This window comes from Callithrix jacchus, chromosome 20 (genome assembly GCF_049354715.1).
Source record: "Callithrix jacchus isolate 240 chromosome 20, calJac240_pri, whole genome shotgun sequence".
Classification (NCBI taxonomy): Eukaryota; Metazoa; Chordata; class Mammalia; order Primates; family Cebidae; genus Callithrix; species Callithrix jacchus.
In genome coordinates, this window is record NC_133521.1 from 32,608,245 (window position 1) to 32,630,024 (window position 21,780).

The window sequence follows — 21,780 nt, forward strand, 5'->3', positions numbered from 1 at the left end:
CCTCAATTACATACAGGATCAGAGAGGGCAAGTAACTTGCCCAGGGCTCCATAGCTGCCTGACCTCAAAACCTGTGCTGCGAACACACATACTGCAGTCATCAGGAATCAGAACAGCCACGAGGAACCTTCTCTTGCACATTCTGGGGAGCTCGCCCTGCATCTGGCGCCTCAACCTAACATTTCTCCCTCCCAGTTTCCCAGCTGCTGGGAAAGAGCTCCACCACCCATGCTGTCACCCATACCAGGAACCGGGTGTCCCTGCCCACACTCTGCCCAGAGGTTCAGCCTCCATCGGTTCTCATCAGAGCCATGCCAGGCCTCCCCCTGGCCTGTCCCTAGGCCCAGGCTTGCCCTGTGATGCCATGTGCTCGGCTCCAGGGCCCAGGCACACTGGCACCTGTGTGCAGCGGTAGCCTAGTGTGAGGACAGCAGGCAGGTCCCACTCCCCGCTCCCATGCACACAGCCCAAGTGACCAGCACAGACGTCGGCTGGACCTTCACTGAGCTTTCTTAGCCACTCCCGGGATGCAGGTGGGGTCCCCTCTGGCTACACCATGGAGCGCGGTCCTGCTCCCCCATCCTCTCCTCTATTTGGCACTCTACTCAGGGGTTTTCAAACCACCAAAATATCCAGTGAGTTCTTTCCAGACCACAAGAGACTCTGCTGCGGCGCAAACACAGGGCTGCTGGACTCAGCCCCTAGAAACGCGCACCCGGGCCCGGCTTGGGCCTGGAGGAGGAAGACCGTGGTCAAAGGCCACCTGAGTGAGCTCTGGGTCAGCCAGGCCCCAGCTGCTGCCATCCCAGGCTCCCTGGCCAGCCCTGTGCTGGCACATCCTGCCCACTCCCAGGGAAGGGATTATCGCCCCAAGGTCTCCAGATAACAGCGGCACACAGAGCTATAACAGAGGCCCTTGGACAGGTGGCCCACGCCCCACGGCACCATGGCTTTCCTCTGGCTCGTCTCCTACTGTGCCCTCCTGGGCACCACCTTTGGTGAGTGCCCGGCCCTGCGGAGGCCGAAGCACTCCCAGCCCCAAAGCCAGCCAGGAGCAGTGGGGTCCCAGCTTCAAGCTCAGCTACGCACCCCAGTGTGGGCCTGGGCAAGTCCCCAGCCCTGTCTCTTCAGTGGGCACTACGAGGCCTGGACCAGAGCACAGGCTCCCTCCCAGGCTCAGCTGCCACCTCGGAGCTTGGGAGCTGCAGAGTCCTGCTCCCCTTCGCCACCCCCATCTGACCTGAAGCATCCCGGGTAGGAGGCAGGCGTCTTCGGGCTGCCCTGAGGCCGTCAGTGACTTCCTGAACAGTCAGTGGCTCCCGAACAGCTTGGGTGGTGAGCGTGTGGGCAGCTGTGGCTTGGCACCATTCAGTCCAAACCTTTCAGCACCTCAAGCCTTGCCCTCTTCAACTACACACAGAGCCCCTCCTGCCAGGCGTGGAGCTTGCTCACTGCCTGCTCACTCTACCAAACCTGTGAGGTCAGAAACGGTGTGATTCCCACTTTGCTGATGGGGACACTGAGTGGCTTAGCTGGGCAGGGAGGGGGCCAGGTTCAAACCCACAGAGTCTGGCCTCCCAGCCTGAGCATGACGCTGCCAACACCGCACGCTCCACCCGTGTAGCTTCTCTGAACTGAGGTGGGATTAACGCCCCTTTCCTTAGCAGCCCACAGCCCAGCACATCGGACTTGGTTGTCCCCGAGGATTCTAGCACTGGGGAGAGGAGAGCCAGGGCCAACTTCTCAGAGGAGGGGACAGTGGAGCCAGTCTAGGTCCCAGAGACTGGAAAGAGTTGGCAGAGAGAGGAAGCTGGAGCGTTAGGACCTGGATGGGTGGTACCCATCCCTCACCCCATACCCACCCCCAGGCTGCGGGGTCCCTGCCATCCACCCAGTGCTCAGCGGCCTGTCCAGGATTGTCAATGGGGAGGACGCTGTCCCAGGCTCCTGGCCCTGGCAGGTGTCCCTGCAGGTAAGTGGGGGTTCTGTAAGGCAGGGGGCACCCTGGGTGGCGGCCAGGCTGGGGGGTGCTGCAGGTGGGAGTTGCCGACCCTCCCCATTTTCCTCCCAGGACAAAACCGGCTTCCACTTCTGTGGCGGCTCCCTCATCAGTGAGGACTGGGTGGTCACTGCTGCCCACTGTGGGGTCATGTGAGGGCCGGCAGCCTCCAGCTCTGCTTCCAGCCCCGGTGGGGATGGGGGAAGCAGGGCACGTTCTTCCTCTCACCCGCTACACTCTGTCCAGCACCTCCGACGTGGTCGTGGCTGGAGAGTTTGACCAGGGCTCTGATGAGGAGAACATCCAGGTCCTGAAGATCGCCAAGGTACCCAGGCCCCAAAGAGCAGAGGGCAGGGGCAGTGGGCACGGGGAGGGGGAACCCTTCGGCTGCTTCAGGGACAGGTGCCCAGGGGGGCAGGGCCAGCCTCGAGGCTCCCATTCCAGCCCTGGGGATGGACTGCTCCCGAACGGCCTCCAGGGAAGGAGTCTGTGTCCTGGAAGCCTGCAGGTCCCGCCTCCTCCCGGGGCCTCACCCCGGCTCTCTGGCCCCTACCCTCAGGTCTTCAAGAACCCCAAGTTCAGCTTCCTGACCGTGCGCAACGACATCACCCTGCTGAAGCTGGCCACACCCGCCCGCTTCTCCCAGACGGTGTCTGCCGTGTGCCTGCCCAGCGCCGACGACGACTTCCCCGCAGGGACCCTGTGCGCCACCACTGGCTGGGGCAAGACCAAGTACAACGGTGAGGGCTGAGGGGCTGCCTTGGGGTCAGGGGCCACCTCAGGGACCGGGGCTGTGTTGCCGTGGAGTCCCCGCTGTGACCATTTGACTCTAAATTCCAATTCGCTCCTGTCTGTTCTTCATTGAAAATCTTTGAATTTAAAATCCCCCAAATGCAAATAAAACCCAGGCCGGATCATGAGGAGCCTCTGCGGGGGGCTTCTGAGAGGCAGACGGCCGTGTGAGCCCTGCTCTGGCTGACCTGCCTGGAGTCAGAGCTTGGGGCTCCCACCTGGGCAGAGCCAGCGCCCCCTCGTCCCACAGGTGCTTCTCAGGCTCCAGGGGCTGTGCCCACGGTCATGGCGATGGTGCGGGGGAGGGCAGGCATGTCGGCCCCGGGTCTCTCCCTCCTCGCTGGACTGGGTGGGCCCAGGGGCCCTGACCCTTCTGTCCTGCAGCCAACAAGACCCCTGACAAGCTGCAGCAGGTGGCCCTGCCCCTCGTGTCCAACGCCGACTGCAAGAAGTTCTGGGGCAGCAAGATCACTGACGTGATGGTCTGCGCCGGGGCCAGTGGCGTCTCCTCCTGCATGGTGAGGCGGGCCCTGCCCAGACTCTGCCAGGCCAGGGGGCTGCAGGGGAGGCCTGGGCTTTCCACCCCTCTCTGCCCTCATCTAACCCCACTCCTTCCTGGTGTCACAGAGTCACCTTGTTGCAAAATTGCACCATCAATATCAGAGCATATGGCTCTTGGAGTTGTGCAGTGCACAGCCTGGACAGTGGACCCAGCAGGATAGCAGGCTCAGCAGCCCTCCCCTTCACACAGACCCCTTGGCCAGCCCCACCATGTTCTTCCTATTGGTCAATACGCCTTTACTGAGCTTCCACTAAAGGGTCCCATCCCGGGGTTTGCTCAGACTTCCAGGGGCACGAACCACACAAGCAGCTGCTGGAGTCTTTCCTAACCCATGCGACAGCATGTGCTGAGCCTCTGCTGCGTATGGGGTCCTGGATTGGGCTCTGGGAACAATGTCCAGTCTGCCTGGGCTACCAGATCCGAGCCCCCTTCTCCCTCTCCCACAGGGTGACTCTGGCGGCCCCCTGGTCTGCCAGAAGGACGGGGCCTGGACCCTGGTGGGCATCGTGTCCTGGGGCAGCAGGACCTGCTCCACCTCTAGCCCCGGCGTGTATGCCCGTGTCACCAAGCTCATGCCCTGGGTGCAGGAGATCCTGGCCGCCAACTGAGCCCGCAGCTCCCTCAGACCCTGCTCCCCACAGAGCCTCAATAAACCCATGGTGCACATTTCAGTGCTGGCTGCCTCCTGTTTTGGGGCCTCCAAGGCCTCACTCCACTCCTGAATTTGGGCCCCCCTGGGCTGGATTGGGCCAAGCCAGCCAGGCATGCGGGGCCTCTGGGAGGTCCCTTCCCTAGGCCCCTTCCCCACCACTTGGCTCCTGCATCCCCCAGAGTGGCCAGGAACACACAGGCAGATGACAGGGTGCAGAGATGGACGGGGGATCTGGCTGGTCAGGCCTGGGTGGACCTTGGCCCCATCCTCAGCACCTGTCCCCAGGCAGCAGGGTTCTCACCACCCACCTTGCTCCCTTGCTCAGGGCCCTGCAGGAGGGCGTGGGAAGCCAGAGGACAAGCTCACTCTGGCCCCACATACCTGCAGCTCCAGGGAAGGGCCACCAGACATATGCTGGTGCCAGGAGCACTATCACCCCGAGGGCGGGTGACAAGGGGGCAGTGGCAAGGTGGGCCGTGATTGGTGGGCTCAGGGACAGGAGGGGCACCCCTGGCACCCATGGCCTTTCTCTGGATCACTGGGCTTCCCTCTCTCTGGCACTGACTCTTAAGTGAGAGGCTCAGGCAGGCCGGGAGCCACAGGTCAAACCTGCCCATCTCCAGCCCCAAATGCCCAGAAACAAAAAGCCAAACCATGCCATGTCATGTTGAGGGGACCACATTCTCCGTGGCCAGATCCTCCTCCCCTTCCTCCTCACACCCTGCTGGTCCCCCTGTCCCCTCAGGCCCCTGCCTCCACCCCCTGGGCCGTGCCTGGGGCATCTGTTTCTTCCCTCCCTCAGCCCCCGCACCCTCAGGCCCTCCACACCCTGAATTCTGCCTCCCGAGGGTCTCCCAAATCCATGCCTTTTGCCCACACCCACCCCTGTACCCTCTAGACTTGGGCAGCCTCCTGGGTTTGTATCCCCAGGCCCCACACCCCAATCCCCCCAGCCATTGACTCAGAGCCCATGGGAGCACAGGGCCCTAGCGAATTCAGCCACATGTCCCAGCACCCTGGGCTCAGAGCGGACAGACACTCTCTTAGGTGCACAGTGGCCCAGGGGAGCAGGCAGGTTGAGAGGGCAGGAGGTAGCTGAGGGCACTGCAATAGCCAGCACTCTGGATGCCAGCAGGCGGGTGGGGGCTCTTCATCCTGGCACCTCAGGACACCATCAACTGCCAGCTGAGCTGCTGCAACCCCAGCAACCCCAGCCATGGGGTCCCCACCATTTACCCTGTGCTCAACAGCCTATCCAGGATGTCAACAGGGAGGATGCCATCCCTAGCTCCCGGGCCTGGCAGGTGTCCCTGCAGATCAGAGGGGGAGCCTGCTCATGCCTGGGTGGTGGCCAGGCTAGAGGCTGGGGGAGGTTTAAAACAATTTTTATTAATGTATAAATAGAAACTTGGGTCTCACTATGTGGCCTGGCCGGTCTTGAACTCTTGGCCTCAAGTGATCCTCCTGCCTCAGCCTCCCAACATGCTAGAATTACATGGACCTCGCCCATCAGGTCACCCCTGACCTTGTGGGAGTTGCCAGCCCTTCTGTCCTCCCAGGACAAAACTGGCTTCCACTTTTGCGGTGGCTCCCTCATCAGCAAGGACTGGGTGGTCACCGCTGCCTACTGTGGGGTCAGGTGAGGCTTGAGCAGTTGGCCCCCCCGAGGTGTCAGGGAATGACGTTCACCCCTTCTCAACCCCAACTACACACTGCAACCAGCAAGAAAATGGTCAGAAACAAACTGCAAGCTGGGGAAGCAGCGCCCCGTCCGCGGGCCCCAGGCAGAGCCAGCGCCTCTGCAGGAGACACCCACCCTGGGCTGTGCACCCCACCTACAGCTCTGCACATCCTCAGGCCACCCGGACCGCAGCTTGGGGAAACCTGAGAGGTCCCACGCCCTCACTGTGCAAGGCAAACTGGGACCCTTAGTGAGAAAGGGATGCTTTTCTGTGTCCTCGGCTAGCTGCTGCATGGGATTCAGTGGCCAAGCAGGGCTCACCCCAACTGGCTCACTTCCTGTGCACCCCCACAAGCCCAAGCACTGTTTGTCACTCTCTCTCTCAAGAAAAAGCCACCGTATGGTGGCTGGAGAGTCTAAGCTTGGCTCACCGAGTCCATCCAAGTGCTGAGGATGGCTGAGGCAAGGCCACGCAGGCAGGCAGAGGAGTTGGCTCGTGAGGCCACAATGGGACACACTGGCCTCTGGGTAAGGAGATGAGTAGGTGCAGGGGACCCCACCCAGCTGGCCTGGGCCTTGCCTGCCCCCGTGGCTGCCAGGGCCTATGGGCACCTACCTTCCCCACTCGGGCTCCCGCTTTTCTTCTCCTTCCCAAGTCCTAAAGCTCCTGAAAGCATCCTGACAGGTGTCTTCCATGATTAAGTAAGTTTCGCTCATTATGGAAAAACGTGGAAAGGCAATCATTAAATATCACCACGTGCCACAGGCCATTCCCCATCAATCCCCATGGACTCCACCTGTCCAGCCCAGCCCTGTTCCTTACTCAATGTATACCCAGGATTCTCCAGCCCTCCGATGGAAGCCTAGGCTCCCCATTCCTCTCTGCCCTCCTTCCTGTGACTAACAAGGGCCAGGCCTCAGGCTCACAGCTTCCTGAACCAGGCAGCTGAGGCTGCCCTGGGGACTTCCTCCTCTCCCCAGCCCTCTGAGCTGGAAGGGTCAGCTCATGGGACAGACAGCGCCCCAGCACTTGCCCTGGCTGCCTCCAAGGGGGATGGCAGAGCTGGGGCTGCCATGTGCACCCAGACCTCAGGACTCCCTGCGCCCATGCTTGCCATTGCTCTGCACTCCTCCCTGGACTCTGCCAGGTCTGGGTCCCCTAGGCCCCGGCACCCAGTTCAGTCCTGGAGACACCTCCTCTCCTTCCCACAGGGCAACTCCGGCAGCCCTTGCCTGCCAGGACCGATCCTGGAGCCTGAAGGGCATCGTGTTGTGGAGCGGCACCAGCACCTCCCATCCTCACTGGGCCTGCATGCCCGAGTCAGGAAGCTCATTCTCGGGCAGGTGTGGAGGCTGAGACCCTTCCTACCCCACACCTGTGTAAAACACAAACAAAGCCACGAGAGCAACTGCACACACCTTTACTTGTGTCCTCAGCCAGGCAGGTGGGCTGAGTGTGCTGTGGGATGGATGCTGTCGGTGGCTCCCTCTGTGAAGGTGGATCAGGAGGATTTGTAGATCACCCAGCCCTACCCACTACTTTGTACAGATGGGGAAACCAAGGTCCACATTCATATGCAGAGTGGTCAGGGCTGGGAGTTGCAACAGGGCTTCAAGGCACCCTGGAGCCTCCATGTGGCCTGTGGGCTGCTGGTGGGGGAGCCACCAGAGGGACGCACTTGCCCAGGGCAAGGGCCTTCTCTGGGCCCTGCTCTCAGCTTGGAGGCCAGTCCATGTATAATTCCAGCAGTGCGCTTTGGGAGTTCCACAGGCTGGGATGAGATTAATTTAAGCAGAGCTCTGGATGCAGCCCTGTAGTGCCCTCGGCTCATGGGAACCCGTGACTCCCCTCCTGCCGCTGGTCCTGCCCCACCTGCCCTTGCTCCAGATGCTGGCTGTAGGCACGGGCGGTGCTCGATGTGGTACCTCCCAGGACTCAAGGGGGCCACACCCAAGCTGTACCTTCCGGGCCTTAGACCCTGCAGCTCCAAAACTGTCCCCAACTCCTCTCAGGCACAGGCTCTGCCCTGGCTCCCAAGGCCTTGTGGCCAGCCACAGACCTCACCCCGGCAGGAAGACACCTGGCCTCGGTGCCCCTTAGTTTTCTTCTGGAGGGACCCACCTCTCCTCCGCCCTCCTGGGAGTTCCCCTGTGTGGCCCTTGCCCCTCTGTGCCTTCCCTGAACCGTTACCCGCCCCAGGCTACTCTCATCTGGTACCCTCAGACAGCTGCTCTTCATTTTAAAAACTTTATTTAAATGGAGACTATTAGTCAAATGATTGGAAAATCAATAATGAAAAATAGTTCTTCAGGGTCTTCTCCTGGTGAGGCGGAGGACACACCAAACTGCACTGGCCCCGTCAGGCCACAGGACACCCTCTGGGAGCCAGGCTCAGCCCTTGGGTGGCACGAGGTCCTGCAGTACACGATGGGGGAGGCCACTGGCTGGCCCCTGGGCTTCGGCTCCTCTGAGGGGACATGGCTCTATGCCCTGCCCAACCATAAATATATACATATCCTGGGCATACAGAGCGCCAGGCCCGAGGCACAGCTGGGGTCCTGTCCCCAAGCCTGCGGCACAGCTACTCTTGAGAGGGGGGCCGGGGAGCTGGGGCCACCACACCCTTCTCCTGCCCCCATTTGGGGGTCACTGCCCTCAGGCAGCTGCCAGCTGGCCCAGGACGCGGCGGAACTGCTGGGTGCTGTGGCCCAGCTCCTTGACCCTCTCCACCATGTCCTGGGCAGCAGAGGGTGATGGGTACTGCAGGGCGGCAGCCTTGGTGGTGGCCACGATGCCACGCAGGAGGTCACACAGCAGGTTGCTGTAGTGGGTCACCTGGCTGCGCACGTCGGCCGCCTTGGCCTGCCGAGACAGTGTGTCCCCGATGAAGACCAGCTTGTGGGCGCTGAGGATGACGAACTTGCTATGTGCCACGAAGATCTTGGGCGGCTGGTTGGTGGCCACAGCAGTGAAGAAGGCGTCCACGGCATTGGTCAGCGTGGTCAGGTTGGCCTCACACTGTTCCAGATAGAAGAGCAGCAGCTGCCGGTCCGAGGGCCCCAGGCTGCCCGTCCGCCCCGGGGCCAGGGGCTGGGCCGGTGTCCAGTTGGCCAGGTCATGGTCTATGGGCCGTGATACCTCCTGTTCCAGGCGTTCAAACTGCTTCAGCTGGGGCGGGAGGGAAGCAGGAGCAGGGTTAGGCTCCCGGGCGAATTGGAACCACAGGCCAAGATCTGGACTTCTCTAAAAAGGGCTGCTACTTGGAGTGAATGGGACTGGGGGGATGGGCAGTCTGCAATGCTGGGGAAGGGACCAGGAGCCATGACAAGCCTTCTGCAGGCCTTCCGTTACCTTTCCACCAATCTCAAAAGGTCAGACTCCATGCACTGAACATTTTGAAATGACAAGATGCAATAGAACAGTGGCTGCCTGGGGCTGGGAGTGTAGGTGTCACCACCCTGGCTTGGGTCCTGTCCCATGTGACTTCAGATGTGGCACTGGGGAAACTGACTATCTTTGCAACTTCCTGTGAATCTATAAATATTTCGAAATGGAAAGTTAAACAAAATTTCTCCTTAGTTCAAAAGTAACATACACATTACAAAGATTCAAACCTACCAAACAAAAAAGGAAGATGTCACCTGTGATCCGATGCCCCTAAATACCACCTCTGCTAAATCATCTTCCAGAGCTATATATGAAAGTGAACGCTTCACCTCACAGCTGCATGTGCCTAGGAGCCGGCCGAAGGGGTTAGGGTTAGACCATCAGTGGAGCTGCTCTGGCCCCGAAGTGCCCCGCTATACCTGGACTCAGGACAGGCAAGCTGGGTCCCACCCTAGGCGCAAAGCTCCAAGCCAGAATGAGCCAAACCAACAGGAAACCTCCCTTTCCTAACTCAATCTCGCACTACCCCTGAGGCAGCTACTTGGTGAAATCCTTCATCTCTCGGTTCTCTTAGCCAGCTGAGAATATACTCAGCTTTTTTCTTTGAAAAGCTCCGGCAAGGCAGGGCGACATGGCTCGTGTCTGTGATCCCAGCACCTCAGGAGGCCGAGGCAGACAAATCACTTGAGCCCTGACAGAGCACAGGTGACAAGCTCTGGTGGCTCTTTTTTTCCCCCAAAACTATTTTTATAAAGACAGAGTCTTGCTGTCACCCAAGCTAATTTTTTTTTTTTTTTGAGATGGAGTCTTGCTCTGTTGCCCAGGCTGAAGTGCAATGGCACAATCTTGGTTCACTGCAACCTCTGCCTCCCCGGTTCAAGCGATTCTCTCACCTCAGCCTCCCAAGTAGCTGGGATTACAGGTATGTGACACCATGCCCGGCTAATTTTTTTATTTTTAGTAGAGATGGACTTTCACTATATTGGCCAGGCTGGTCTCAAACTCCTGGCCTCAAGTGATCTGCCCACCTTGGCCTCCCAAAGTGTTGGGATTACAGGTGTGAGCTACCGTGTCTGGCCACAATTTTTAATATATAGAGACTTGGGTCTCACTATATGGCCTGGCTGGTCTCAAACCCTTGGCCTCAAGTGATCTTCCTGCCTCAGCCTCCCAAAGTGTTAGGATTACAGGTGTGACATTTATTCTTTTCCTGTTTTAATAGAGTTAACAGGGGGTACAGGTACGGTTTTATTATGTGGGTACACTGACTGGTGGGAAAGTCTGGGCATTTAGTGTGGCCACCACCCAGTGTACACTGTACCCATTAGGTAATTTCTCAACCCTGCCCTGCCCCATTTCTGAGGTAACCTTTTCTGAGTGTTCTCTATGTGCCCTGCCCCATTTCTGAGGTAACCTTTTCTGAGTGTTCTCTACGTGCCAGGCACTTTCCCAGCATCTTCCACTCTGAGTCTCAATGAGCTCTGATGAGGCGGCAGCAGCCTCAGCTGGGGAAGTGCCATGTGGTGTGGGTCTCAGGCCCTCCGCTCTGCCACCTCCTCCAGGCCCAGATGGTGGGCAAAGGAGCTTTGACAGGTGATAGTTTTATGTTCACTTCGTGCTATCCTCTGTTTTCACTTTTAAAATTATCTTCATAATCAGAATAAAGCCCCCTTAGTATTTTTTTAAATATCCCTTTTCTGCCCTTAGGAAATGTTTCAAAATATGAAAAAAAAATTCTATTGATATGTCTGTATATAGACATAGCAGTATATTTATAATGAGGGACCAGAGGCAGCAGCTCACACTTGAATTAACCTCAGCACTTTGGGAGACCAAGGCAGGTAGATCACTTGAGCCCAAGAGTTTCAGATCAGCCTGGGCAACATGGTGAAACCTCATTTCTACCAAAAATACAAAAATCAGCCAGGTGGGGTGGCGGGCACCTATAATCCTAACTACTTGGGAGGCTGGGGCAGAAGAACCACTTGAGCCCAGACGCTCACAAGGCTGAGGCTGCAGTGAGTAGAGATTACACCACTGTACTCTAGTTTGTGCGACAGAGCAAGACTCTGTCTCAAAAGATAAAATAACACTAAGAAGTACAGGTACAACATAAACATTAAATAAATGTTATGCGGTCTTTGAAAGAATCCATGAAGAATGCTTCATGCCATGGCAGATGCTGGGACAGAAGAGTCGAATGCCCACAGGACACTCTCCTGGACACGCAAGGAGCATCATGAAGAAGGGGGCAGGGCAGAGCCAGCCCCATGCCAAGCCTGTGCCAGCTGTGAGGGGGTCTGTTTTTTGCTCTCACCTCCCTCTCCCTCTTTAAATGGCTCCAACAGTTACTCTTGAAAACTTTAAACCAAATGAAAAGATGAAGACGCTCAGGGCCAGGGCCTCACCTGCTGCAGCTCCAGCTGACTCTTGCCCTGCCGTGTGATGCTGCCCTTTTCCAGCAGCTCCTTCTGGGTCTTCTCAAACTCTTCCTTCCCCTGGAGGGAAGACACAGGGGCTGCGCTGAGGCCAGTTCTTGTCTGTGCCAGAAGCGGAGGCCAGCCCCGTGAGATGCAGAGAACTGAGTGTCCACCAGGTGGTACTGTGCGTGCACGTGTGTGTATGTATACACACACACTAGCACACGCAGACACACCCCCAGGCTGGCACATGTGGGGGCAGACACACACACCCCACCCCAGGCTGCCATATGTGGGAACACACAGACCCACAACCTCTAGACTGGCATATGCCGTGACACACACAGCAAAGGTGGCTTCCCAGGAAGCAGTGCTGGCCGCCCCTTTCACTGTCTGCCAGGCCAGGAAGCGGCAGGGCACCTGAGAAAGGCAACACCACTCGCTCCACCCTGCCTGCCCAGGCTCCCACACCAGAAACCAAACCAAACCAGTCCCCCTTGGCCTAAGGGCTTGGCCACCTGCTGCTCCCTGCCTCAGGATGCCTTTCTGGCCCAGCTCAGCCTAGAAGGCTTCTTACCGGGACTCTTCGCCCAGCTGGCACACAGGTCTCTGCTCCAGGGCCTGGCCTGGGAGGAGCAGCCCCAGCCACCTCCCACTGAGCCCCCACCCTCAGGGCATCTTTCTGTGTATGTACATTTCTGCAGGTCTGTCTCCCCACAAGGAACAGAGCCACCACTGCTGGTCACCAGAGACACCAGCCCAAGGGGCTGAATGCAGGACTCAGTGACACGGCCATGCTGGCCCACAGGGGTGATGTGGGGTGAGGAAGGCTGGAGGGTGCAGGGCCTCGCCAAGGACCAGGCTCCAACCGGGGACACGTCACCCCCTGAGCACAGGAGCCCCGAGCTGGGGAGGAGGAGCAGGGCAGAGGTGGAGCCGGGGCTGGGCAGGCGGCACCCACCTGCAGGTGGACGTAGTCATAGTCCTCCATCCAGCCACCCTCGCTGTTCTCGTATTGCCCATCAGGCGAGTCCTGGGAGGTGAACTTAGGGGGTGAGGGCAGGGGCCGTGACTGGATGCTGCTGGCCTTGTCAGTGGGGTTCGGATGAAGGGTGCCACCCCCCTCGGGCCCCAGCGCAGGGGCCTTGGTCCGTCTGAAGAGCAACGAGGCGTTGCCGTGCAGGAAGGAGGCCAGCTGCTTGGCGTCCTCGGGCACGGCCCTCGAGCAAGCCACCAGCCGGTCCAGGTCTTCAGGGGTAGCTCCCAGGCCTCCCCGGCCACTGTCAAGAGCCTGACCATGTGCCACCAGTGTCTGGTGCACATCCTCCATCTTCTGCAGTTGCCGGCTAAGCTTGGCATGCAGAGCACGGTCAGATGTGTGAGCAGCATTGCCAACAGCACTGCGGGCGAACTCCAACAGCTCGTGGACGGCACTCTGGACAGCAGCCACAGCAGCCCGCAGCTCCTGTACCAGTGGCTCCTGTGGCTCAGGGGTGCTGTGCCAGCTTCTGGTCCCACCGGCACTGCCTGCCAGGTCCAGGAGGTGGGCAACGGTGGCGCTCACACCCTGCTGCAGCCGAGCCAGGGCCTCCACAGCGACTTCTAGCTCCAGAGGTTCTCGGCCCGGCCCCGCCACCTCCAAGGAGGATGCGGACTGGCTGCTGCGTGTGCTACCGGTGCTGGAGGCCGACAGGCGCTTGCCGTCCACTGGGGCCTCGCGCTCAGCTGGGGGAGGCACCGCATACACACCATCATCAGCCGCACCACTGTCGGCCACCTCAGGAGGAAGGACCCGTTCACGGGGCACGTCGTACAGGGTGCCCGGGCCAGGCCGCCGCAAGCCAGGGGGCACGTCATAGAGGTCAGGAGCTGGGGGCGGCACGTCATACACGTCCTCAGCCGGCGGGGAGTCTAGAGGGGGCGCAGCCAGCACCAGCGGGGTGCGGGTTGGGTCAAAGGGCTTGGCCTTGGCGAAGGCCGGGGGCACATCGTAGGTTTCCTCACGCAGCAGCGGGCCGTCGGGCACGTCCTTGCTCACTGATGGAGGAACGTCGTAGACCTGGGGGACAATCGGCGATCAAGGCTGTCCGTCCATCCATCTGCCACCCCAAGGGCTGGGGGCAGCACCCAGCCTCCCCCCGCCCCACACACACACGCAGCCCTGGTGCACACACCCTTCAGGATTCCTATCCATGACAGCTCCAGGATGAGCCCCTGTGCCTGTCTGCTCGCCTGAAGGTGGGAGAGCTTCCTCCCAAAGAATTCCACATGTGTTAATGCACACAACTGTCACTGTAGACACTCACTGAAAGCTCAGCTGTCATACTGCACTGCCACCACCACTGTATCATGATCTCATCACCACCATCGCTGTTGCCACCCGCCGCCACCACGTGTAAATTTTCTACTCTGCAGCAGGTGTGTGGCTGAGCTGTGTGAATTATCAGGGGGACCAAATTATGGTTTGCCCAGGACAGTCCTGGTTTGTCCTTGATGCTCCTGCATAATTACTAGTACCCGCTTCACTCTTCAAAGCATCCCGGATGAGATGACACACCCCGTGGTCACTTTGCGGATACTCTCTCAGGGACTCATGGAGAAGGCCTTGCAATGGGCAGTTCTGCAGACGAAGAATCTGAGGCTCAGAAGAGAGCTCGGTTTCCTCATCTGTCAATGATCCAGTGAGGGACAGAACAGGGCCTGAAACCAGTCTCTTCCTGGCCAGTGCCCCCAGCCCTGCAGACATTGCCTGTCACCCCAGTGTGCACACCCCGACACCACACAACCTGAGCCTGGCCCTGGCATTGGCTCACCGCGTGGTGGCTGGACAGCGGCAGGCCCTTCTCCACGCTGGGGGGCACGTCATATACCTCCAGCAATGGGGCTCGGCCATTGGGACCCTTGACGGCCATGGGGGGTGTGTCATATACCTGGGGGCAGAAACAGTGCAGGGTTAACGGTGCTAGCGCCACTTGGGGGAATGGAAAAGGGGGAAACCCTGCAGCCCGGCCCCCAGGCCTGGCTAGGGCTGAGAAGATGCAGTTCCCTACCCAGGGCCGAGTAGAGGCACAGACTCGCCACCCCACTCTCCACCAGCCGAACACCCCACACCTACCTCCTGGCCATACTGGCTGGGAAGCAGCCCCCGAACTGGGGGCACATCGTAGATGTCCTGGGGCCCCAGGGCCAGCAGGTGTCGCGGGATGTCATACTCGTCCTGCTCTGGCTGTGTGGCCTCATATACATAGCCCTGCCCCACACGGGTGGGCACCACCACCTGGGGACAGAGAGCCAACTTTACAGCTGCCCTCGAACCTGCCCTCAGGATCCCCTGGGTCCTCAGGGAGGCTCCACTCACACCTGGGAGCCTCGTCATTTTTGGAGGTAGGCAGGGCACACCAGGTGGTAGGGATGGGGCTCTCGAAGGCACCGGTTCTCACTCCCTCTGCATCCGATGACCTTCCTCCAGTGGAAGGCAGTACCGGGTACAGCAAGACCCCTGGGTTTTATTCAGAACTGCCTGGTCCTGGGCCAGGACACCAACGTCTCTACAGCCGGTTGACCCGGAAGGCTCCACAGCAGAGCATGGGAGTGAGCTGATGACGTGGAGGGGAGGGGATGACACCGGCAAGGTAAGGGGCTGGGACCCTGGCTCTGGAGGGTACTACCCACAGGCAAGGACCCCCATTACTGGGGCGCCCAGCCCCGCAGGATGAAAGGCCACAGAGGAGGCCTCGGAGCCTGCTGTCCACACCACCCAGCTGTAGTCTCCCCGGAAAGGTTGGCCCAGCACGGGACTGCGCCCAGCCCAGGACCAGACAGAGCCATAGCCCCTCCAGGCCCCTTCCCCCATAGCACAGCGTGCGGAGACTCTGGAGGACAGGGCCAGAGGGCCAGGTCGGGTATGTGCTGGGGGCGGTGCGGCAGCTGGAACCAAGGCCCCCTCCCTGCCACACCTGTCCCGGGGAGCTGCCTGCAGCAAGTAAGACCCCTGGTGACCTGAAATGAGGAGGCTCAGCAGGGGAGGCAGGTCCAGGGCCAGCCCTCCCCTCCCCAGGTGCTCTTACCCTGGCCCAGAGCCCAGAAAGGCCAAGGCCCGAACAGTGCAGAGGCAGGCAGCGCAGGAGCAAGCCCAGGGCCACGCTGCCTCTCACCAGCACTGGTCTGAAGCGGGTGGGGGTGATGCCAGGCAGCCTTCTTTCCCAAAGGTCTCCTTGCCTTGGGGAGTATGAGGCCTCCCTGGTGAGATTCTCTAGACCCTGGGCATACCTCGCCCACACAACTCCAGCACCAGGCTCCCTGTTCAGCTCTCTCCAAAGAAAAGCCTTTTGTTCCCTCATCAAAGGGGACGTCTGGGATAGGGCTGACTTGGGGCCTCCCCGCACATCCCTGGGGGCAGCAGCGCCAAAGTAGTCCCTCCCTTGGGTCCAGAGCCCCTGAATCCCACGAGGCCCTCCCAATGCAGGCAGGCAGCCGGCTCTGCTGGCTGAGGGTGCTATAAGGGTACACTGGGCGTGGGGGTGGTGGAGGTGCCCGACACCCAGGCCTGGCAGAGCCTCTTGTGGCGCTGCAGAGCTGGGCAGGAACGCTGGGTCCACTGGGCCTCCAGTGCGCCTGGCAGCGGAGCCCTGCAGGCTGGGGGCCTCCTTGGGGCGTCCCCGCCCCGCTCAAGTGCGTCTGGGAGTGGATTTGGCGGCCGCCTCTCCAGACTCATCTCCCTCCACGCGCCCCAGACTTGAGTCTCCTCCAGAGCTATTTTTAGATTCAGGGACCTGCCAACAGTGGGGCAGGCGGGGCAGAGGGACGTGGCAGGTTGGCTGGGCCTCTAGGCAGGGCCCGAGGCTTCTCTAGGCCTCCCAGCCTCCTGAAGGCAGGTGGGGACCCGGCTCCAAGGCTTAGCCAGGACCCAGCACCAGCAGGAGGAGTGAGCACCCTCCATCCCACCCTCAGGCGATGAGGCTCAGGGATGCAGCTGGACCCAGGCTTCCCCAGGCAAATGGACGCCTGTCACTACTGCAGCTGAGTCGGGTGGCAGTAGGCAGCCACAGTGACCAAATGTTTCTGTTAGAAAAACAGAGCAAGTCAGCCACCAGGGGGATAGGGAAATGACTGAGCCCAGCTGCTAATCACAGGCCACCCTGCAGCACACCTGAGACCCGACTAGCAGGCCCTGGAGCCACCGGGGGTTGTGGGAACACAGCCAGAGCCCAGGAGGAGGGGACAGAGACACAGACCCTGACAAAAGACCCACACGGTCTCTGACACTCACTCACATACCTCATACAATGCAGAGAAAACACAGCACAGGCCCACTGCCAGGTGCATATACAGAGCCAGGCAGCACGGGGCCCACCAGGGCCAGGGCTGTGTCCTGCTGCCTCTCTCTTCCCTCAGGATGAGGGATCAAGCGGGGGAGACCAGTGAACTCAGGAACACATCCCTGCCTCCCAGTCAGGGCACAAGAGGCAGGCGTCAGGGGAAGGGGATAAGGTGGGCCCCTGGCCGACCGCTCAGTGGCTGGCCTCCCCCTTCTGCAAAATGGGTGTCGCCCATTTTGTATTATTAGTACAGATGGGGTTTCACCATGCTGGCCAGGCTGGTCTTGAACTCCTGAGCTCATGATCTGCCCATCTCAGACTCCTAAAGTGCTGGGATTACAGGTGTGAGCCACCTCGCCTGGACAACAAAATACTTCTGGTATCTAATGTTGGATTTACAACTTTGAAATGCAAAACCACGTGTACAAATCTGTGAAACACAGGGAAGCTGCTAGACAAAATATGCCAGAATTTCCCAGTGATTACCTCTTGATTAGAAAATTTCGTCTCCAGACTTCTTCATACATTATGCATTTTCTACAGAAAATAAGCATTGCTTTTGTGATCATAGAACACAAGCAGACACAATCAAGACTGAAGGAGGTTTCCTAGGGGAGAGCAACCGGGTCCAGGACGAAGGGCTCTTCTTCCTGGGCCACCAGCCAGGTCCAGGCCTTGGGACACAGGACTGGGCAGCTCTAGCAGCAGGCCTGGGCAGAGAAGAACCCAGCTGGTTGAGTCCCTGACAAAAATGAGAGCAGGTCCCTTGCCAGAGAGGGAAACAGAACAGCTACCAAAATACAGGCTGGAGGCCAGGCTAGGACTGGGGGTCTTGCTGCTGCTGCTCATCCCACAGGGCTTCTGCTGCCTGTCCCAGCCTCCCACCTGCACCAGGACAAGCTTCAGTGACAAGCTTCACTGCAAAGGTGGAGGAGGGGAGAAGGGGGTGTGACTGGCCTCGGGCATGTGGGGTGTGGATTGTGTCTGTGTGTACATACGCACATGCATTTTGTACATGTTTGTAGGATACTGATAGGTGGCCATGCTTTGCATATGTGGGTGTACACGTGTTTGTACATGTGGGGTGGGGTGTGCATGTGTTCATAAATGTGAGGCGTGCGTAGGCATGTTTGTGCACACATGTCTGCATGGGTGGGGTGCAGGTATGCATCTATGTGGGGTCTGAGTGTGCGTGGGCCATGGCCTGAGGTTCCCCCACAGGGCACTGCCCCCTGCCACCTCCCCAGAGGATAACAGGACCCTGCTCCTCTTGCTAAAGCCAGTTTTGGAGCAGCCTCACCTGGGCAGCCCTGCACCAGCCAGGCTTCTATCTGGAGAGATGGCTGAAGGAGCAGATAGAGCAGGAATCGGGAGACAGTGACTCATGCTCCCCTAGTGGCCAGGCTTGGTGGCCCATGTCCATGGAGTCCCACCTGCCAATGACCTCCCACCAGGTCTCCTGGGTGCAGGCCACCCATGGGCGGGGGTGGGGGTGACTTCCTGCTGACTCAATGCCCAGCTGGCACCAATGAGGTCTCTACACCTCAGCCCTGGGCTGAGTGTCCACTTGGCCACTGTCTCTCTAGACACAGGTGGCTCTAGACGGGATATGGCAAAAACAAAGGCTTGGCTGGGTCCTGGAAAGCTGACCCCACAGAGCCGGGGCTGCTATGTCCCTCGGGAGTGCTGGATGGCAGCATGGGCTGGGTTTCTCAGGTCCTCCTGGTGAGCCCTAAGAAGTAGCAGGCAGGAGAACACAAGAGACCCGGGACGTCTCCTCCACTTCCAGGCCTGGAAACTCCACACCCCAGCTCTTAAGGGGGCTTTGGCACAGTGGAACGGGCCAATCAAAGGTGAGAAAAGGTTGCTCCTGCCACAGCCAGTGGACCTCACCACCCTCTCCAGCTGCCTCCTTCCTACAGGCAGGTGAGCTTGGGAATCAGGGGCCTGTGGACTCGGGGAGCAGGCTTAGGGCCTGGAAGTCAGAGGTCTTGTTCCCAGGCCTAGCATCTCACAGCAAGAGTCCAGGAGGCTCTCAGAGCAGCCCTCCTCTAGCAATCTCAGGGCAGCGTCCTCCCCGGGTCCAGGAGTCACATCCAGATTACCATAAGCACCCACTGGCTCCTAGCATGACCCAGAAATGGAGAGGGGTTGGCCCACAGAGGCAGGGGCAGTCAGATGTGCCAGAACCCCATCCAGAGGCTGACATGTAAATCCAGAGGGTATAGGGCAGCCAGGCATGAGATGGATGGGCTCTCCCCCGTGGGGACCCAGTGACTGCTGACACCATGTGCTAAGCTTCACCTGCCCCTGGAACGCCTCAACAGGCTGCTCCCTGTGGTGAGACAGCCGCTGTGGGGCCATTCACATCCACCTTCCCCTGACAAATGAACACTCCCCACTCACTCACCTCCCACCTTGACCAGAGCCCAGAAACCAGGCCTGAGCTACACCTGTGAGGGCTGCATGACTGAGCCAGGATGGCCTTACCTTTGCTGGGGGCTTTGTGCCCTCCCAGCTGCGGGTGTCCATGGATGGGGGAACCTGGTAGATGTCATGCCCCATCCCAGCAGAAGGTGGCACCTGGTAAATGTCCTGGGCAGGGCCTCCAGGCCCTGGGGGCACCTGGTACAGGTCTGTGGCCGGGCTGGGAAATGGGTGATGGGGCGTCTGCTTTGAGAAGGTAGATGTCTGCTTGGCTGGGGGTGACTGGAACTGAGGGCCGGGGCCAGGGGCTTGGTAGAGGCCTTGCTGAGTCTTGCTCGGGGTGGGCACCAGGTAGACACTGTCAGGCTGGGGCTGGTAGGTGGCGGGGAGCATGGGAGTGTACTGGGAGGTCGGAGGCGCTGGGGCATGGAGGCTTTGTGGGAGGCCGGGCTGGGGCTGGGCAGAGGCAGCGGGAGGACCGGGACCAGGCCCTGCTGGCTTCTTATCGTACATGCCCACTAAGATCTTGAGGCGGTTCCCGGGCACGATGCCCTGGCGCCCGTGCAGTGAGCAGAGCCACCAGCCATCCAAGCCCTGCGTGTCCTGCTCCAGCACTGTCATGATGTCGCCCTTGCGAAAGGAGAGCTCATCCGGGGACTCAGCCACGTTGTCATAGAGGGCTTTGGCCAGTACGTTCTGGGGAGAGAGGACACAGGTGTGAGATGTGCATGGGGCATCATGGGGCTCCCCAACTCCCGCCCCGCTCTGGGGAGGCACCCGGCTTTGATAGTGGGAAAGGAACTTAGTGGAGTTTGGTGAGATCACTGTGTCTTTGCCTCCACTGTCCCCACCTTTCCCAGCGAAAAGGACAGCTGATCCTGGCCTTTCAACTTCACCTGTATAGCAACGCAAAATCCTCTTGGACCACTGCCACTACCAAAACTCCAGGGATGACCCTCAAGATACCCCTAAAAGCCCTACCCAAGGCCACTCTGCTACCTGGACTAACACAGGGAGAACAGCGGTTAATAATGACAGTGCTGCCAGGTGAAAAGAAATTGCAATGGTTCTCTCTTGAGACAAAAGAAAATAATCTAACAAAAAGGACAACTTCTTAGAATAAAAACTGAACGAAAATGACAGGGAACTTCCTTAATAAAGTCCTTCTACCCAAAATCTACCAAAAAGTCAATAATTTAGAAACCTCAAACACCTTCCATAAGGCTGGAAGGGAAACAAGAGGCGCACCCTCCCTGACCAGCCCCATCACCCTCAGCAAACTCTCCCAGGGCATGCTCCACGTGGCACAGGAGCCAAGCAGCCCAACAGGGACTTGGAGGAGGCTGTGGGATCAGAGGCAGCAGGGCCTCTGGGCAAGTGCATGCTTGGAGCCTCGCTGGGACACAGGAGCCTGAGCAGGGAGGCCTCGCAGTTTCCTGCCATGCTTGTTCATCCTTGCCCCTGCTGCCCCATCCAGGTGCCAGGCGCAGGCTGGGTCCAGGGACAGGAGGTCCCAAGCTGGAGAGTGTAGTTGGTTCCAGTAAAAGGTAGGTATGAGGAAGGCACAGGGTGAGACAAGGCCAGGGCTTCGGCCTCTCCTAGGGCAGCAGAGGGCTGCATGGGTTCCACAGGGGTCCCAGACTTCACACACAGGCAAGCCAGGTCCGAGGACAGTGCCAGGCCAGCCGGGCAGTGACCCACACTGGGTTCCAGCCACCCCACCAGCCTGGCCTCAGCTCTGGGCTGCCCTGCAAGGACCCTCCTCGGAGTCTCCTGGGATCTGAGATGTGCAGCCTGGTGTAGACTCTGACTCAAAAATGGGACCTGGGTTCCGGCCAGCCAGTAGCTGTGTGACCATCCCCACTTGGGTCCAAGTCCCATTTATTTTCTGAACTCCATCTGCAAGGAGTGAAACAAGGAAGGGCCATGCCCCCTTGGGCAGAAACAGAAAGCAGGAGCCTGGGCCTTGAGGCAGAGGAGAGGGGTGAGGCCTCTTCCAAGTCCTGAGGGCCCACCCTCCTCCCCTACACCAGCAGGGGCTGGACAGTGCCCCTCTGAGCTCCATCTCCCTGGCCGGCATGGGGGGAAGAGGGTGATGGCACACCAGGCAGCGGCCTGGGCAGGCGGTGGGTGCCCCAGGTCCCAGGAGCAGACGTTCAGACCCCACTGCTCATTTGCCCCAGGGGGGTGTCATCAGCTGGGAGCCCATTTCTCCAGAGCAGCTTGGAGCCTCCGGCCCCTAAAACAGCCAGAGGCTAGAGTGTGGGGAGCCAGGAGGAGCAAGGCCCATGGGAGATACCAGGGGCGGCTCGGGAGGGCAGGCCCAGGTGGAGTCACATTGGAGCCAAGGTGGGCACAAGGGCAGAGGCCCTGGATCACTGCAGCACTGTCCACACCATGATCACAGAAATGAAAAAGGTACTCAAGTCAAAAACATGCCTCAAGAAAACGTTCTGTGAAACGTAAAGATAGGAGAGGATGAGGACAGGATCAAGATGTGTGAGACAATGGGGACACTTTCTCTTCCTGTTTTTCAGGAAT

The 21,780-nt window shown here is 59.5% G+C and overlaps 2 protein-coding genes across 17 annotated transcripts in view; one reads left to right on the plus strand and one right to left on the minus strand.

Moving 5' to 3' along the window:
* Positions 1-933: 933 nt before the first annotated feature.
* CTRB1 (chymotrypsinogen B1) lies at positions 934-4,019 on the plus strand. Its single transcript, XM_002761150.5, has 7 exons — positions 934-998; positions 1,869-1,972; positions 2,072-2,151; positions 2,246-2,324; positions 2,559-2,739; positions 3,176-3,309; positions 3,800-4,019. Exons 1-7 carry the CDS (start codon positions 947-949, stop codon positions 3,959-3,961), a joined length of 792 nt encoding a protein of 263 aa, XP_002761196.3. The 5' UTR covers positions 934-946; the 3' UTR covers positions 3,962-4,019.
* A 3,901-nt stretch (positions 4,020-7,920) lies between these two features.
* BCAR1 (BCAR1 scaffold protein, Cas family member) overlaps positions 7,921-21,780 on the minus strand; it is a 36,773-nt gene continuing 22,913 nt past the window's right edge. For 7 of the 16 annotated variants that reach the window (XM_035282651.3, XM_078357767.1, XM_008986213.4 and 4 more), the window contains 6 exons: positions 19,303-19,935; positions 14,610-14,771; positions 14,308-14,424; positions 12,456-13,553; positions 11,483-11,572; positions 7,921-8,855 (listed from right to left, as the gene is read on the minus strand). In XM_035282651.3, coding sequence (XP_035138542.1) covers positions 8,343-8,855; positions 11,483-11,572; positions 12,456-13,553; positions 14,308-14,424; positions 14,610-14,771; positions 19,303-19,935 — 2,613 coding nt within the window. In that variant the 3' untranslated portion in view covers positions 7,921-8,342. Of the gene's footprint in view, positions 8,856-11,482; positions 11,615-12,455; positions 13,554-14,307; positions 14,425-14,609; positions 14,772-14,852; positions 15,940-19,302; positions 19,936-21,780 lie in introns of those variants that run through there. The other 9 variants (XM_035282650.2, XM_035282654.3, XM_078357764.1 and 6 more) reach the window with 3 other exon arrangements.

Coding starts and splice junctions, on each gene's coding strand:
- CTRB1 (XM_002761150.5), top strand. CDS start 947: ATGGCTTTCCTCTGGCTCGTCTCCTACTGTGCCCTCCTGGGCACCACC. Junction 2,325..2,558: donor AGGTCCTGAAGATCGCCAAG/GTACCCAGGCCC, acceptor CCCTACCCTCAG/GTCTTCAAGAACCCCAAGTT. Junction 2,740..3,175: donor GGGCAAGACCAAGTACAACG/GTGAGGGCTGAG, acceptor TCTGTCCTGCAG/CCAACAAGACCCCTGACAAG.